General features: G+C 37.8%; 1 protein-coding gene across 6 annotated transcripts in view; it reads right to left on the bottom strand.

The window, feature by feature from the left end:
• Window positions 1-18122, bottom strand: part of Stim1 (stromal interaction molecule 1) — a 205105-nt gene that overhangs the window by 37440 nt on the left and 149543 nt on the right. For all 6 annotated transcript variants that reach the window (XM_074084285.1, XM_074084279.1, XM_074084291.1 and 3 more), the window contains exon 3: window positions 13919-14033. In XM_074084285.1, the coding sequence (XP_073940386.1) occupies window positions 13919-14033 (115 nt within the window). The remainder of the gene's footprint in view (window positions 1-13918; window positions 14034-18122) is intronic.

Below are 18122 nucleotides of genomic sequence, written 5' to 3'. Positions count from 1 at the left end.
CTTCCCATAAATTAAAAATAACATATCTCAAATTAAGGTACTTTAACACAAAGAATATAATTATCAAAACTGATATTTTTATACAAATATATTTTTATAATTGCAATTCAAAATTTCAAAGCAAATGTTGCCTAGTAAAAGATATAAACCACCAAGAATTGTCCCCACAGAGATTGCCATGTCACATGATCACCAAATATGATCTATTTGATAGCACTATAATTGACATTGATCATTTTGGTCACCAAGCACCCACTTCCTCTTTTGATGGCAACAGTTTATTAGGAGAACCACCCCTCCCCTGCTCTCAGGAAATATGCTTCAGGAAAAAAGCTAATCAACTTCTAGGAGTAGAGTATATAACCCAAGGTAAGTCAATGGATACAATCCATCCCCCATCCACAGCACTTGATTCAAGAGTGACCATACAATCAACATGAGGCCCAAGAAACTAAATTCCAGGGTTTTGTTGATTCATGGAGGATAGACTTGCTCTTCCACTATATTGGTGTCCGAGATAAAATGACTGTTAACTATAATATTAATGGTAAGTATACTGATAAAAGCCATCAATAAATAGCACTTACTTACTATATGATGATGGTGTTCTAAGCACTTCAGATACATTAACTCACTAATCTTCACCACCAAAATGTGAAGTAGATATCTCATTTTATCCTAATTTTAAAGATGATGAAACTGAGGCACAGTAATATTATATAACTTTATAAAAGTTACCCAGCTAGGAATTGACAAAGTCAAGATTTGGTCTCAGGTAGACTGGCTCCATAGCCCATTTTCTAAGCCATTATCATATCATATTATATCAATATTATATCTACCTATCTATCTATCCTCCCTGATGCTGCTGAAAGCCTTCATACAGAGACTAAGCTGAGCCAAGAGATAAATCCAGATGACATCATTTAGGTCCCAAGTCAGAACATGCCTGTAAACAGCCCTATTCATAGATATTTCAGTTTTATACAGGTACAAATTTGCTTATAGCAGATTGAGAGGATTTTCTGTCATAACAGGAGCCAATTCTAACTAAAATAATTATTGAATGATCATTCAAAATATAGCAAATCACATCATTACCACACTTGGAGCACTGTAGACAATCATCCCCTCAATATTGTAATGTGATTTTTTAGTGGATAATCATAAAAATTATCCTTTTAAAATAATTTTTATATTCTTGCTGTGTTCAGACACACAAAAAGCAAATTTAACTCTATACTTTGTTATATAAAGGCATATAACATGGAATATGGTCAAGCCAAATGGAAATCAAATGAGATTATGATGTATGATACAAATCAAAGTTCATAGTAGCTTAAATAGTGAAAAATGGTAGGAGGAATGAGTCATCAGATGGCACCTAGTAAAATAGACATGCTGAAGAGTCTGGGAGCAACCGAGTTTCAGCAAAAAGGTATCATTTGATTGGATTTGAAGTTTATCTTTATTTAAAATATAAATCTGTTTTTCTTTATATTTGAATACAAATTTTATATATCAACTTAAACCTCATTATGTTTGTATATGTTTAAGTAACATAAAAATAATTTAAGTCAGCAAAATAAATTATCTCCCCCAAAAGAAATCTGTACATTCCTCAGGTTTGAAAAGTACTGCTGTGATCAGGAAGTCAAAACAGTTTTAAGGCAAATGATATGGTGAGATCCATCCCCCTTCTCTCTTCGAATCCATTTCAAAACCTCTCTTTCATAAGAATGTTTTCTGGCTGGGGGTTTGGCTCAAGTGGTAGAGTACCTGTCTAGCAAGTGTGCTAGAGTTCAAGATGAACTAGAGTTCAACTCCTAGTACGGCCAAAAAAAGAAAAGAAAGGAATATTGCCTAATTTCCCTTAGATAGTCAGGAAACACTGAAGTTATCGACTACTCATTTTTGTTCATCTGCTATTTCTAAAATAAAAGCTTTATACATGGTGGCATCAATAAGAATTTACTCAAAGAACAACTACCTCAAGTGAGGAGTTCTACAAATGTTCTGATTATGTGTCTCCAAACAGCATCAACAAAACCTCATTTAAAAATATTCGCAAACATTTAGCTCACTGGGCACAGTGACTCATGACTATAATCCCAGGTCCTCAGGAGGGGGAAACTGAAAGGACTGCAGTTTGAGGCCAGTCCTGGCAACAAGTTGGTAAGACTCCTTATCATCAAATAGGCCAGGCCCGGTGAAGCACAACTGTACTTCCAGCTATGTGGAGGATCTTAGTCCAAAGCTGGCTCTGGGCAAAAAGTTCAAGATCCTACATGAAAAATAGAAGCATTTAAAAGGAATAGGGGTGTGCTCTTCCTAGCAAGAGCACAGATCTGACTTCAAACTGCAGTACTGCCAAAAAAAATATCATCTCTATGGATAAGTACTTCTAAAATGCTTGTCCAAAAAAAAAAAAAGGATGTTCCAAGATGGGTGTTATGGTGCATGCCTATAATCCCAGCCCTTAGGAGGCTAAGGCAAGAGATTTGTGAGTCTGAAGCCAGCCTGGGCTACACAGGGAAACCTTGTCTCAAAATAAATAAAGATGTATTTCTCTGGTAGTCACATCTCATATCTTAGGTTGTTTCTGTCACTCTTACTTGATGCAAAGCAGATAGTTGGAAGACATTTTGAATGAAACAACATTGAGGGCAAAAATGTTCTATTCTTAATGCCCTTGAGAAGATGCTGGAGGTCAGGATAAAAGTCCTGATACTGAGTAGTTGTGGAGGCAGCTTAGACTATATGCAGAGGCATGGAGGTACAGATAGGTGCCAGGAAGAGGAAATAAGACAGGTATAATGTGCTGGAAGACTACATCCAAGAAGACACGCTTTATTAAATTTCTAGTTCCCAGACTAGGATACACTGGAAGAGAAGAAAAATTAATTTCTGACAGATACATTTGGGAAAAGAAGGATGACAGAGTTGGGGTTGAAGAAGTGTTAAGGAAAGTAGAATGCACTAGCTATTATTCCTGACAATGAAAATATATCTTTACACACGGTAAAGGTGGCCATTTACCATGGTCTAATGTCAGGTAATGAAGGCCTATGAGAGTGACACACACGTATGAGGCAGTTAGACAAGTGCTAGCCTGTAAAGTGCAGAGAACACACTCCTATTACTCTGCCAAGGGAGCTCAGTCTCATCAGCACAAAGAGGCCTTTCTGCTTAGCATGTAAAGTGGAGAGAAGGCCATGTTTTGGTTGCTAGAAAGGCCTACGGCTAGCGGTGCTTCAAGGGCCTTTTGTCTACTAGTATGCCGCCTTAACACAAGTCTGGGCACAGACTCTTGGCACACAGGAGCTCCTCTATCAGCATCCTCCACAGCTACAGAGACAAGGAGCAGTCACTTTGACCAGGATTTCTCAGCCTCTGCACCTTGAATGGGGTCATCTTTATTGTGGGGCTTGTCCTATGCATTGTTGCAGGATGTTTAACAGCATTCCTGGTAAGTACCTGTCATGCTGTCAGTTGTGACAATAAAAAATGTCTCTAGGTACTGATGAGTGTCTCATGGGAGGCAAAATTGCCCCCAACCACTGCTCTAAACACTGCATTGAGGAAGAGAGTCTTTTAGGGGTTACTGTTCCCCAATGAGGAAGGACTCTGATTAATTATCCCCTACATAGCTAAGCTGTAGGGAAAAGGGATATGCCTTCAGCATGTCAGGCCAAATCTCAAGGCAGTTTTGTTTGTTTTTTCCTCTACATACCAGTTTATCACCTAGGCAGCAACCCTATCTAGGTAGGGCTTGGCAACAAAGTGTCATCCACCCACAATCACTGTAGTCTGAACAAAATAGTCATAATGAGCTGTATGGTACATAACAACTGTACTTCAGATAGCAACTCTGAGTCCCAACATGATTTCAATCAAGAGTCAGTTCTGTCAGGGCCTCTTGTCAAGAAGATTCAATTACCTAAAAGTTAACTATTGTTCTGTTTTCTCATTGCAAAAGAGGAAATGGGAGGAATCTCTGGGTCAAAGTGAGGAAGAAGGCAAAAACAAGTACAGACAGCTCACTATCAGTGAGAGGTTACAAAATTTGGCAAGGAGAGCTTATAAGAGAACACACAGATACAGACACCAGATGGCTTGTGTCCAAATCTTAGTAAGATATACAAGCAAGGGACAGCATGCTAAAGTCACAAGCCTTCTCAAGCCTGCCCATGTGGCTTCTAACCAGATCAAAAACAGTATCTTGGGCAAAATGATAAACAATGCTACACAGAATTCAAGAAGGCCAACATCTGTAGTTAACATAACAGACTCTTAAAAGACAGACTGCATAATGTGACAAATCATAGTCTCCAATCCTACTATTATTTTGTGTATGTGTGGTGCTGAGGATCATTAAGCCCAGGGCCTCACACATACTAGGCAAATGCTTTCCAACTGAGCTACATCCCCAGCCCTTGGGTTTTTTTGAGACAGGGTCTTGCTATGTAGCCAGCTTGACACAGAACTTTCTATGTAGCTCAGGCTGGCCTCAAACTCATAATCCTTCTTCTCAGACTCCCAAGTGGGGGGATTATAGGTGTGCACCACTATGCAGGGCTCCATCTCATTAATGATATCTCCTTAATGATTAATGATAATTTCCCTCTAAAAATAACTGTTAGCATGCATTGCCAATATATGTATATCTGCTTATAAATTAGATTCTTTTATTGACAATGGGAAAAATTGTAAAACATACATAAAATTAAAGAATGAAATAAAATAAATGCAAATACAAACTCTATAATCTTCAAATAAACAAATGATGACAATCTATGGATGCTGGATCATCTGTTATACATTCTGTGGGTATTTACATGTTTTCTCACTAACCGCATCACTTACCCCCACAGACTTCTTACGGAAGTAAAGAGGGAAGTATAAAAGAATTTTAAAACACTTATCTTATGCATATCAACAAAGAACACCAGAAACTGATCTTCAGTTAGCTTTCAGAAGTAAATATGTAACCTCGCTTCCATACTATGTTTCATAGGTAGGAAAGAGTTTTTGCATTTGAGAAAGATTTTTATGTGAGATGAATAAAACTTTCTATTTTATTTGAAAGTAATCACAAAACATAGCTAAAAACTGCCAAATCCCTAAGCAATTTAGAACACTGGATTTTTATTGTCGAATGTATTAGAAAAATCATTGAATTTGAAGCTGTAAGAACTCGACTTTACCCTATCTGCTATGGACCAACTTAAGCAAATCAGTTAACCATTATGAACTTCAATTTCCCTTTGTGTAAAATATTCCACCTGTCCTCCAACATACATTTATTTTGTACTATTCCATGCCAGGCACTGGGAACAAAGCAGTAATCAAGAAAGAGATTCTTAGGCTGGCAGAGTAGCTCAAGTGGTAGAAGTCTGCCTAGCAAGCATGAGGCCCTGAGTTCAAACCCCAGTACCACCAAAGTAAAAGGAAGGAAAAGAAAAGAAATTCCAACCGCCCTATAGCTTACAATCCAGCAATACTTATCTCCTAGGTATTAGGTTTTACTCAGTAGTAATTCTTTCTTTAAACACACATTCATTCAAAAAGGTGTAAATATGAAGAAGTGGTCAGACTCTGAATAGACTCTGAATAGAAGATGTGGGTCCACTTAAGGAAAAAACATGAGCAGAACAGAACTATAAAGTATGGATCATGAGCAGAGAATGACTCCAGTTTGCTTGGAGTCCAAGTCATCTATAGAGACAAAGACAATGAAGTATTGCTGAGGCCAAATGATAAGGGTCCTCAAAAGCCGGTGGTTTCAAACTTCAAAATAAATTAATCATTATTCAAAATAATTAACCATTGGAGGGAAAGAAACATTTATTAAGCACTTGCTCTGTACAATGTTAGGAGCTAGAGATATAACAGTACCCAAAACTGAGTCACAGATCCCATGGTGCTTTTGTTCTGAGGGAAAGAGACAAAGTAAAACACAATAAGCAAGAGCCAGAGGTAGGGGCTCATGTTTGTAATCCCAGCTACTCAGGAGGCTGAGCCAGGAGGACTTCAAGTTCAAGGCAAGCCTGGGCAACTCTGTCTCAAAACAAAAACTTTAAAAAGGGTTGGGAATATCACACAATGGCAGAGCATTTGCCTAGCATTCATAAGACCCTGGGTTCAATCCCCAGTACAACACATGAAAAAAGAAAACATTATAGCGTACAATTGTATGTCAGGTGGCAATAAATACAATGAAGAAAACTTAAGCAGTAAGAGAAACCAAATAGCTTTTAGATTAGGGGAAGCCTCTCTGATGAGGTGACATTTGAGCAGAAAATGAAGTGAAGGTGTGAGCCATGTGGATACTTAGGAAAAGGGCACACTAGCAGAACGGACAATAAGTATTATTCCTAGCACTTGAGCTATGACAATACCTCTATGGATGTGCCAAGGCAGATACTGGGCATTGGCCAATCCTTTCTTTTGCCAGGAAAAGAATAGCAATAAGAAATGGGCTCCTGAGTCAGTATCTCTTCCTATAATGCACCTGTGGGTGCCTCCAGATGAAGCCCTTGTCTACTTTTATGGTTTCAAACCCAGATCCCAAGAGAACTATGTCTGGCAGGAAGTTTACCAGTATCTTTTTTTCAGTCCCCTTCACAGAGATATTAGTCAATTAGCTGGCCACCTGGTCAGTCTTTGGTCAGTCATTTGGTTAACTAGTCAAATACGGCACAGCAGTTATAAATGTGGCTTTGGAACAAGGTGCCATCATGATTTGAATTTGAGATTTGCCACTTACCAAATGTAAGACCATGAACAAGTTACTAAACTTTCTCCATCTCACCTGTAAAATGGTGACAATCTGAGTTCTCATAAAAGTATAGTGAAAATATGGGAAGCTCCTAGCATACAGTAAGTACTATAGAAACATTAGCCATTACTATTATCACCATTCATTGCTTCATTCATTCACCAGGCTTTTATTGGCATCTGCCCTAGGAAGTTTTGGGTGAGTTACCGATACAGAGATGAATCTGCATGATCTCCATGCTTAGGGACTCTTTTCTAGAGAGAGAGATATATATAAGGAAATAGATAAGTATAATAAAATATGGTAAGTGCTAGGTCAGAGAAAGTTGTAAGGCGACACAGAGGCATAGAGAAAAGAGGGAATGACTGACAGAATGAGTCAGAAAAGGCATCACAAAGTTGGGTTTCTTATTTGACTGCTCTGGGTAAATCCACTCCAGGGCAGCTACATAATCCTCTCAAAGTGGCTCTTTCCAAAGAGAATGTGTAGCCTGAAACTAGTTTGTCTGAGAAGTTTCTATCTGGCTTTCTCACCAGCAACTCAGCACCTTAGTTTTCTAATATGGTGTCAGTATCAAACCTTGAACCATCACTATAAAAATTATATAGGTCTTGGACCCAGACCTCATGTGACAGTCCCACTAAGCTACTACACAAAAACCAGGTCTCCCAGGACCCACAGGAAATGCTATTAAAGACCATCTAATGAGCAACAATAAGGCTAAGAGGCAACCAGTTTAGAGAAAGACTGGCAGCATGGCAACAGAATAGTAACAGAACCTAGGAGCTTTGGAATGTTGAACTATAAAATCATACCATTCTAGAGCCACGGAAGAACTTTTGTCTCCTGCCTTCTTGCTCTGGGTTGGGCCCTGTGCTAAGTGTTAGGAAATGAAATCATATAAGATGCTGGCCTCAAGCAGACTGATGACAAAATAGGCAGAGGAACAGATCACTGCAATTAGTGTGCTCAGTGCTATGATGAGATAAGCATAAGAGGCTGTGGGAATGCAGAAGACACCTATTTTAGCCTGTGGTTTTCAGGAAAGATTTTAAAAAGGTAATATTTAAATTGAGTCTTAATTGTCAAGTAGGATTTAACCAAATCAACAAAGGAGAAAGGAAGAACAGAGGGAACAGCGTATATGAACACAGGAAAGAAAATGATGTATCCTAGGAATTGCTGATAAATCAGTGCAAATACAGAAGAAATGTCATGAGGAGTGGTAGAAAATAAGAAAGAAAGTGGATAAGAAAAATAAGAATGGATCTGTATATTAAATTCATCAAGCACAATGCTTGATATATAGAATGTACTTGGTAAATTTTTTAATGCAGGAATGTTTGCACAAATTATTGAAAAGAAACAGTACCTTTTGAGGCTAATACAAGAGTTGGATAAGTAATGGCAGAGAACCTCAGCATTAAAATATAAAGAAATTCTCAGGATATAAAAGAAGATAATCAGTTGGGTTTTTTGTCTTTGCTTTTGCAGTGCAGGAAACTGAACCGAGGCCCTTGTGCATGTTAGACAAGTGTTCTACCACTGAACTACATCCCTAGCCTTTTTTTAAATTTTATTTTGAGACAGGATTTCACTAAGTTGTGAAAGACGGCCTTGAACTTGCAATCCTCTTGTTTCAGTCTCTCCAGTAGCTGGATCACCAACTTGCACCACAATGGACAGCTTCAGATTTTTATTTATATATCTTTTATCCCAAGTGAGGTCATTCATTTTCAGATTATGGATGGGTATTTGATTTCAATGCATTGACCAACATTTCATAGATAACCACAAAACAATCATTGTCATTTGCTATAATAATTTATTTTGTCAATAATTATTGATAGTTCAATACTTTATTGAGTCTTAACTGAAACAACAGATGTGCTCTAAGTTTATCACTACTTCTACACAAACTCAAGTTTTATCTCCTAAATAGGAGAACCAATATTTATTCTATCAAAATAAATATGATTACTATATGTGATTTTATAGGAATTTACTTGTAACATTTTATCAGTATTTTTATTTCTCCATGTTCCATTTAAGAATATTATTTCCACCCAGAAATTTGGTTCCTTAACATGACTGTTTCATTATTAAAAGAAAAAAGGGCTGGGTGTATAGCTCAGAGTACAGAATGTGTTTAGCATGCTCAAGGTCCTGAATTTGATCCCCAAGTACCATTAAAAAAAAAAAAAAACATAGCCTGAGCCACCAGGCTCATAGGTACACACTGGTGATCCCAGCATTTGGTAGGTAGAGGCAGGACAATCACAAGTTTGAGGGCAGCCTGGGCTACATGGTGAGGACAAGTTCAGCCTGAGCTATAACAATAAGATCCTATCTCATCCTACAAAAGACTGATCCTTGAGAAATAGGAAACTAGTAAAGCCATACAATTGTACCAGTTTATGGCCTTGAGAGAGTTTTCAGACATGGCTCAGGGAGTCGAACTAAAGTGAGAGGGGGGAAATTGAAATACACCATTGTAAGATTCTTATACCACATATGACAAGGCATACTATCTTTTAAAAGTAGACTGTGTCCAGGCGACAGTGACTCATGTCTATAATCCTAGCTACTTGGAAGGCTGAGATTGGGAGGCTCATGATTTCAGGCTAGCTCAGGCAAATAGTTTGAGAGATCCCAGCTCCAAAATAACCAGAGCAAAATGGACTATAAGTGTGACTCAAGAAGCAGAGTACCTGCTTTGCAAACTCAAAGCCCTGAGTTCAAACCCCAGTACTACCCCCCCAAAAAAAGTAGACTGTGATAATTTATACATATATATATACACACACACATACAAATATATGTATATATATATATATATGAATATATATATATACACACACATATATATATACATATATATAAAGTATAACATCATCATTTAAAACCTAGGAAAGTAATGATGTACTTTATATAAATCAGTGCCTCACAAAGGACAATAATATTGTTTCTATTGGCTCAAATATGCAAACAGCAATTCTACTTTTCAAAGAGTCTAGAAAACCTATCCAACATTCATTCCTTTCTTTAATTTTTTACAGCACTGGGGTTTGAACTCAGGGCCTCACGCTTGCCAAGCTCCCTTACTGCTTGAGCCACTCCACTAGCCATTCCTTCCTTTAAAGAATAGTCACTCCCCCTACCTTATATGGTGCAGGAGGGACAGGAAATTACAGCATTCCTTAAACCTGTTCACACATATTTTCATTAATCACCACCCTGTATAAATCTGTAATCCAGACTATGCCAATCTGATTCTGTATCCCCTTCACTCACTGCCATACATATCTCTCTCTTGAGTAAAGACACTTAGGGATGAGTCATCTGAGAGCAGGCAATTAGAAAATGCCAATCCCCCTTAGTCTCTGTTACTGGGATCCCTGGTGTAGTCTTGTTTTTGACCATACCTTAGCCCCACTAGTTCAGTTCTTCCTTATTTGATTACTTAATGATGTGTAATAAGGGATTGTAGGTCATTGGTAGAGTGCTTCCCTAGCACATGCCAAGACCCTAGGTTATATTCCCAGCACCAAAAACAAAAAAAGCATACAATTTGGCTAGTCTTTGTCTTCTATTCCTGAGAACTAACAACCAAACTCTTGGAAATTTCCTCAAAGATAGGAGTTTTTTTTTGTTTTTTTTTCTTTTCTTCCTTGAGGTGCTGGGGATCCAACCCAGGGCCTTGCACATGCTAGGCAACCACTCTATCACTGAGCTACATACTCAGTCCAGGAGTATCATTTTTATTCATGGTGGACCCCTTTGATCACACTTAGGTTTGTGTTAGTGAGCTGGATTAGGAAGGGGCCCTCCGGTCACCAGAAAGATCAACCATACAACTAGAGAACTGGAGTTTTGGGTCAGTGATCCAGCCCTTTCTTTGAGAGGAAAAAAGGGCTGAAGACAGTTCAGTCATGTGACCTATAGTTCAATCAATCGTGCCTATATAATGAAGAACATTAATAAAAATTATAGACAACAAAATTTGATTGAGGTTTCTGGTTAACAAATACACTGATGTGCTGGGAGGATGATGTGTTCTTATTCCACAATGAGAACAAGTACTACATTTAGGATTCTCTCAAATCTCCTGGCTAATCCTAATTTGTATGCTTTATAATAAAACTGTCTTTCCTGAATTCTGAGAATAGCTCTAGCGAATGATGGAATCTGAGGAGATTACATTTGTAGCCAGTTGGCCAGAAATGCAGGCGACCTAGGAACTCCCAGAGATGATTACAGCTAGTGTCAGAAATGAAAGCAATCTCACTCGCTTTTCTTTTATTTTTAGCAGTACTGGGGTTTGAACTCAGAGTCCTGCACTTGCTAGGCAATTACTCTACCATCTGTAAAGGACAGTCTTCTTAGGAACTATGCCCTTAATTTGTGAAGTCTGCAGCAACTGTGGGTAGTTAGTTGCAGTTAACCTCTTCCTTTGCCTCGTTTTCTGCATCTCTAAATGGAGATAAGTGAATAACCAGAGCATCTATACTTCATAAGGTTTTTGTGAGGAATAAACAAATTAATATACATAAAAGTTAGAATAGTGCCTAGCACATATTAAATACTACATAAATGTCAGGGTAGTTTTTGAGTTGCTGTTGTTTTTTTATTAGAGTCCAGAGCTAGTGAATGTAGAGATTAGCAGGCTTTTCTGCTAAGAACTAAATAACACAGAGAAAAAAGGCTGGCTTCCAACATTACTCAGAAAATGTTAACAACACTAATCACACAGATAGGACTGACATTAGCTGGCCAATGTTCTGAACACAAATGACCACTGCTGATATCTACATCAGTTAGCTATACTCAGGCCAGCCAGTTTGAGCTAGTGCCAGAATATTACATGCTTTTAGTAATTCTGGAAACTGTCACTCTGAATAATGATGCAAGTTACTGGTAAGAATAGGACACACAAAGATTCTTTTAGTCTATCAAACTACTAAGTGTAATATATAGTGAGTCAGTCCTAAAAGGTACACCATTTCTCCTATCTTAGCTGTGAGCACATTACTGTACATTCAAGTGTTTTTATATACTTATGGGTAATATGGACGCTCTCTTCCAAAAAACTCACTTTATTGTCTTCCATTTTCCTGTAATTTAGAATACACTGGAAGTGTTCCAAATAGTTTCTAAGTCCAGAAATAAAGCTCTTACAGAAAACTGCCTAGAGCTGTTTTCTAGTATAATGATTCAATCCTTCCATTTCTGCCTTCTCTTGCTCACTTTCCCCTCATTGCTTCTCTGGGAGTTTCAGAGAAGGCCAGGAAAGCTCTCCTCGCCATCTTGCAAGTCTCAGTTCCTACTTATAAAACCTACCTTTAAAAACCAGGCATCTTAACCTCATGTTGTGAGAGAAGAATACCAAAATTAAATGGTACTGATGGAAGATTTTTCCTGGCAATGCTAATACAATTCCAAAGCTCATGTCACTGCTTCATCTCTCATCAGTAGGCAGGCTAAGTTGCATAGAAGCTATTAAAAAGAAAAAGGAAAAAGAAAAAAAAAAAAAACCCACAAGGAACTCAGCTTCCCAGGATTTCCAGGAAGCTCTCTCCCACAGTTCCCTCATGCTTCTAAATTGATAAAACAGAGTTAACAAGAAGCATCAGCCTGTTCATCCCAGAACTAGGATGAGACCTGCTATAAATCTAATACTTTTTATCCACATTACACATGATCCCTTCCAAATCTAAAATTCTAGACTCTTAGGTTCTTAGGTAAGAATTTAAATAAAAATAGAAACTGCCTCATTCCTACCAAAAGAATTATTCCCTACCATCAAAGTAGTACTTTAACCAAGACAGTAAAAAAAATGCATTGGTCTGGGAACCAGAAGACCCAAGTTTAAGTCTAGTTTTACTAAATGTATCACAATAAACAAGCAATTTTATAAACAAAGGGCTAAGTTTCCTCATCTAAAAACAAAGAAAGATGGAAACGGTGGTACATGCCTATAGTTCTAGCTACTCCACAGAATGAGGCAGAAGGATCACTTGAGCCTAGGAAATGAGGCCAGCCTTGACAACAAACAATACATAAAACCCAGCAACATGGCTGGCAGATACTTCAAGTGGTAGAGCACCTGCCTAGCAAGCAGGAGGCCCTAAATTCAAACCCCACTACCTCCCCTTTCACAACCAAAAAAAAAAAAAAGAAAGAAAGAAAGAAAAAGAAAAAGAAAGCAACCCTGGGGGTAATTAAGTTTAACCCTTCTTAGCATCAGGAGCTGTACCACCAGACCCTGGAAGAGATTGCTTACAATCTTATTTATATGAAAGGAAGCTCTAGACATAGATATAAATGGAGGGGAAGCTGAAGCCCTGTTATTTTCTTTACGGCTCACACAGACATACTCTTTCAATAAGAACTCTGAAGAAAAATGCTCCAAAAAAAAAAGTGATAGCTATGGTTTTGCAGTTTTTTGTATGAAAAAAATCTAACATTTTCATTAAATTCAATGTGAGTCTGTGAAGTGATATGACTGCTGAAGACACCACTGTGTTAACAAACACACAGGGTCTAGAATCAAAACTTGACAATCCAACTCAACTCTGTGAGGCTCAAACACATTTGGGACTGTGTCCAACTCCAGGAACTAAGAAAGATGTTAACAAAAATGTTTATAGACAAGAAACCAACATGAGGAAGAGGTTGAGGAAACGTTTTCTTCAAAGAACTAGAGCTACTTAACCTGGAAAAAAGAAGACTGAAGTAAGCCCATCTTCCACCCAATCTTTGAATAATCTGGGACTCAGCAGAGCTGGGACTAAGTGGGGACTACAGAAGAAAGGGGCCCTCAAGAGCACACCAAGTTCCTATGGAGATGATGCTACAGAAGCTGGGAGATTCCTATGGGGGGTGGTGTGAGGAGAGAAGTAGCGATAAGCTGGAATTCAAAGAACATTCTGATAAAGAACAACAGCAACTCTGGTTGAAGAACCTTCCCCCCTTTTCAGCACAGTGACTATATTCAGTCTTATTCAGTAAGTGTACATAAAATAAATTCAATAATCTACTTTTTACTAATTCTTTTATGTTCATGTCCTTTTATGGCCAAATTGCTATCCATCTTCTCTCTTCTCTAAACCTCCCAACTACTAGGCTGCCCTTTACCTTCTGAGGACTTCCATGCCTTCCACAGGTCCTCCACACTGATGAGCTTATCCTCACCATGGAAGGTACTGTGTTTCACTGTTGGGTCATGGTAATTGAGATCTTCCCTCAGGAACTGCAAGGCAAAATCATACAAGTTATAAGAGATACCTGGGAGACAGCCCACCAAGATCTCCACACAGATCATCTGCTTCCAGCTATACATGGCACCAAATGCAAAAATGTATCATATCACTCATGTATCTTTCCATATGCATATGTCTTAGTTGTGAATGAGACTACTTTTCTTCTTTGTTATGTGTTTCACGTGAAAAAAAAATAAATAGAAGGCTGGATGTGGTGATCCCAGCTATTTGGAAGGTAAAGACAGAAAGACATACAAAAACATATACATGATCATATATACATTTAAATGTAGAACATGTTTATAACAGTGGAACTACTTTATGGAACTCAGGGACAGAGGGAAAGGAAAGAGAATGATAAGAGTCAACAATATCAAAATACATTACATCTGTGCAGGTAAAGGATTATAGTGATACGTATTGAAAGCTGTTGAATAATGGAATAGGAGGGAAAGGGTAAGGGAAAGTAATAAGATGGGGTTGAACTGACCAAAATAAAGTATATTCACAGCAGTCATACATTGAGAAACCCCTTTGAACATTGACTTTAGAATTAAAAATGAAAGATGGGACCTGAAAATAGGTACGGGGGTGGGGTGCAGGGAGTACTGATAGGAGGAGGGAGGGTGAATGGAGGAGATTAAGGTGGTTGATAGGCTTCATATAAGATACAAAAATAGGGCAACAAACTTCTTGCAATTGCTCTAAGTGAGGTGAGAGGGAAGGTGGTGGGGGTAATCTAACCAATGTATAATGTAAGGCTATTTGGAATTGGCACAATAAATTCCCCCTGTACAATGAATATATGCTAATAAAAATGAAAGTTAAAATAAAAGATTTTAAAAAATGGTTCAAGGACAGCCCAGACAAAAGGTAGACAGACCCTGTCTCTAAAACCAAAATAAAAACAAAAGGACTGGGGACATAGCTCAAGTGGCAGAAAACACTTGCCTAGCATTTTGAGGTCCTAGGTTCAATCCTCATTAGTGTAAAAATAAATAAATAATTAAAAATTCTTCATACCATTTTTTAATTATGGAAAGATAATAAATGATAGTTAATTGGAATTCAATAAGGTAGAAGAGGGAAGAAGAATCAACATTTTTGAGTGCTTCTTTATACAGTAATATTTCAAGAACTTCCACTATACTTTCTTACATAATCTTCATAACCAATGAATTATCACACCTATTTTACAAATGAGAATAGTAATACTCTCAAATATAATATATTTGCCCCAATTCACTTTACGTTTAGAGAAGTTAAATTACTTGCTATGATGATTTTAAATATACCCACAAATTCTTTGATGATCCTCCCATTAAAAGTAGACACCCCAACTTTGAATGTAAGATGACATTAGCAACTCATTATTATGGTTTAGATAAGTATCCTCCAGAAGTCCATGAGGTAAAGGCTTGGTCCTCAAGGTATCACTGTTTGTAGTGGAATCTTTAAGAGGTTTGTCCTTGTAAGAGGCCCTTAGGTTGTTGGGGGCATACCCTAAAAAGGGATTTGTGAGGCCACAATCTTCCTTTTCCTCTTTGCCTCCTGCGTCATGATATAAGTAGTTTGCTCTGCCATGCTCTCCCATATGATATGCTGTCCTAATCAGAGGGCTAAAGCAATGGGGTCACTAAATTTTAGACTGGAATCTCCAGAACCATCAGTGAAAATAAATCTTTTCTCTTTATAAGTTAATTGATGTAGGTTTTTCATCAGTGATAAAGAACTGACTATATACTCATCTTTTAGTAAACAAAATGTGGCAGTAGTAATATTGCATGATTCCCAAGGCTAGGTGAGAAAAAGTAATATGGATTCTACCTGATAGTTTCTCTTTTGGGACACATACATAGGAATCCCTGAGTCAACATGCAAAAAAACTGGCTACCCTGAAGTCACTATTCTAGACAGATCATGTGCAAAGATCACAACGATACAGAAGAACATCTGAGCAGCCCCAGCTATTTAAGTATTCAAGTCTAGAAGAAAGACATGTGAGTGACAGAATTCAGGTGATTCCAGCCCCCAGGTTTTAAGTCAGTTCATGTGAAATCTAGTGGATATTGATAACCTCTCTCTATTGAGCCATACCCCAGTTGGAACACATGAGCAAAATAAATGTTGTGTCAAGGCTCTGAGTTTTTGGAAGGTTTGTTACACAGCAGTAGGTAGATGGAACACTTGCTCATGGTTACATCTGATAAGTGATGGAGTTACTACTCTAACCCAAGATGACTGGCAAAGTACAAATCTTTCCCCTAAATATGCTCTTCCTTAATCTTCTGGAATTTTCTTCCACAATATACTTATACACATATAAAGAAAAACAAAGGAAATCAGAGCTTTTAGAAAATTAACTAGTAACTAACTTCATAATTTATTCAGCTTTATCCTTTAACTCACTGATATGTATTAGGCATTAATCACTGCTTTCTACAGATCCTCAACTACCAAAGAAACACACAATTCTAAATATATTTTAGTAACATTTTTAGGAAACATCTCTTATCCATCTTTCTCTTCCCTCAGGTCCAGGAAAGAGTTTGACCCAGAATAATGCCAGTAAACACTGCTGACTAAATGAATGGCCCCAGATTCTTAAACACACTATCAAAAGCAATCTATGAATTTCTGTGGACAGAAATTCATTCATCCAGTCGTTCATTGTGTGTGTGTGTGTGTGTGTGTGTGTGTGTGTTAACATGGAGTCTTGCTATGTTGCCAAAGCTGGCCTTGAATTCTTGGGCTCAAGCAATCCTCCTCCCTCAGCTTCTCAAGTAACTGGGAATTCAACATATATTTAATGAAGATTTCCATGTACTGGTTATAGTTCTGGATTCTAGAGATACATGCAGTAAATAATAAATAAAAGACAAAAATCTTACTCCTCATTGAGCTATTAACAGGTATCTTACCTGTTACGTTTTTACAAGCAAAAATGCTAAAATCTCCAAGAAAGGGGATTTTTCTGCAATTATTAGATAGCTCCAGAAAACCATCTGATGAGAGTTACCAGTTGCTTATAGGGAACCAACAAGAAATGGACTGCTTTTTATAGTCAAGTCTGACTGAGAGGAGAAAAGCTCAAAAAAAGCATAAAAGGTATCTGCACAGAAACTCACACATAAGACCCTATTGGTGTCACAAAACATACAAAGAAGGAATAGGGTCAGAAAACAAGGCTAGCAAGAAGATGATGTCAGATGAGAGACTTGACAAATGTGAAGGAAGGGCCTAATCCTGAAGAGAACCTCTTTAGAAAACAAGGAAGTGAGGCTATAATAATCATGCCTGTAGAGTCAGAAAGGCAATAAACTATAAAGAGTTCAGAGTCTGTTAAATAAAAAATAGGCCACTTACTTCCTGTGTGGCTTTTGGGCAAGTCTCTCTTAGCTTATTATCAGTCTCTCTTAGTTTATTATCCTCTCAAATTGAGAGCTCATCATAACTCTCTTTGAGAGTGATAAAAATTAAATGAGGCATGTTTGCAGAACTCATAAGCTACCTCTGCATGGGTCTTTTATTGGCCTGCAGAGCATATTGTAAAGTTGAACCCAAGTCCAGTTTTTCAGGCTATTTTTAAGAAAAAAAAAAAGTAAAGAAAGAAGGGGGGGAGGGAGAAAGAGAAAGAAAGAGAAGAAAGGAAGGAAGGAAGGAAGGAAGGAAGGCTAGCAGAGTGGCTCAAGTGGTATTTCGCTTGCCTAGCAAGCATGAGGCCTTGAGTTCAAACACCAGTACCACTCCCTCCCCAAAAAAGAAAAGAAAAACAAAGAAAAGAGAGGAGAAGAAAGGAAATCTAAGCCACGTATGGTGGCTCACATATTAATCCTAGTCCTCAAGAGGCTAAAGCAGGAAGAGAGAGAGTTTGAGGTCAGGGAGACATAGTGAGACTCTGCATAAATAAATAAGCAAATAAATAAATATTTAGCAGTACTGAGTTTCAGTAACTTCAGAATTTTATATACGAGAGATTTCAGGGAAAGACTGACTAGAAAGGGGAGGATAGTAGCCAAGGGACTTGTTATGAGGTTGTGTAGCAAACACACTTTCTATGTATTGTTCATTATAAATTA

Source organism: Castor canadensis, chromosome 1 (genome assembly GCF_047511655.1).
Source record: "Castor canadensis chromosome 1, mCasCan1.hap1v2, whole genome shotgun sequence".
NCBI lineage: Eukaryota > Metazoa > Chordata > Mammalia > Rodentia > Castoridae > Castor > Castor canadensis.
This window is presented reverse-complemented; position numbering and strand designations above follow the sequence as displayed.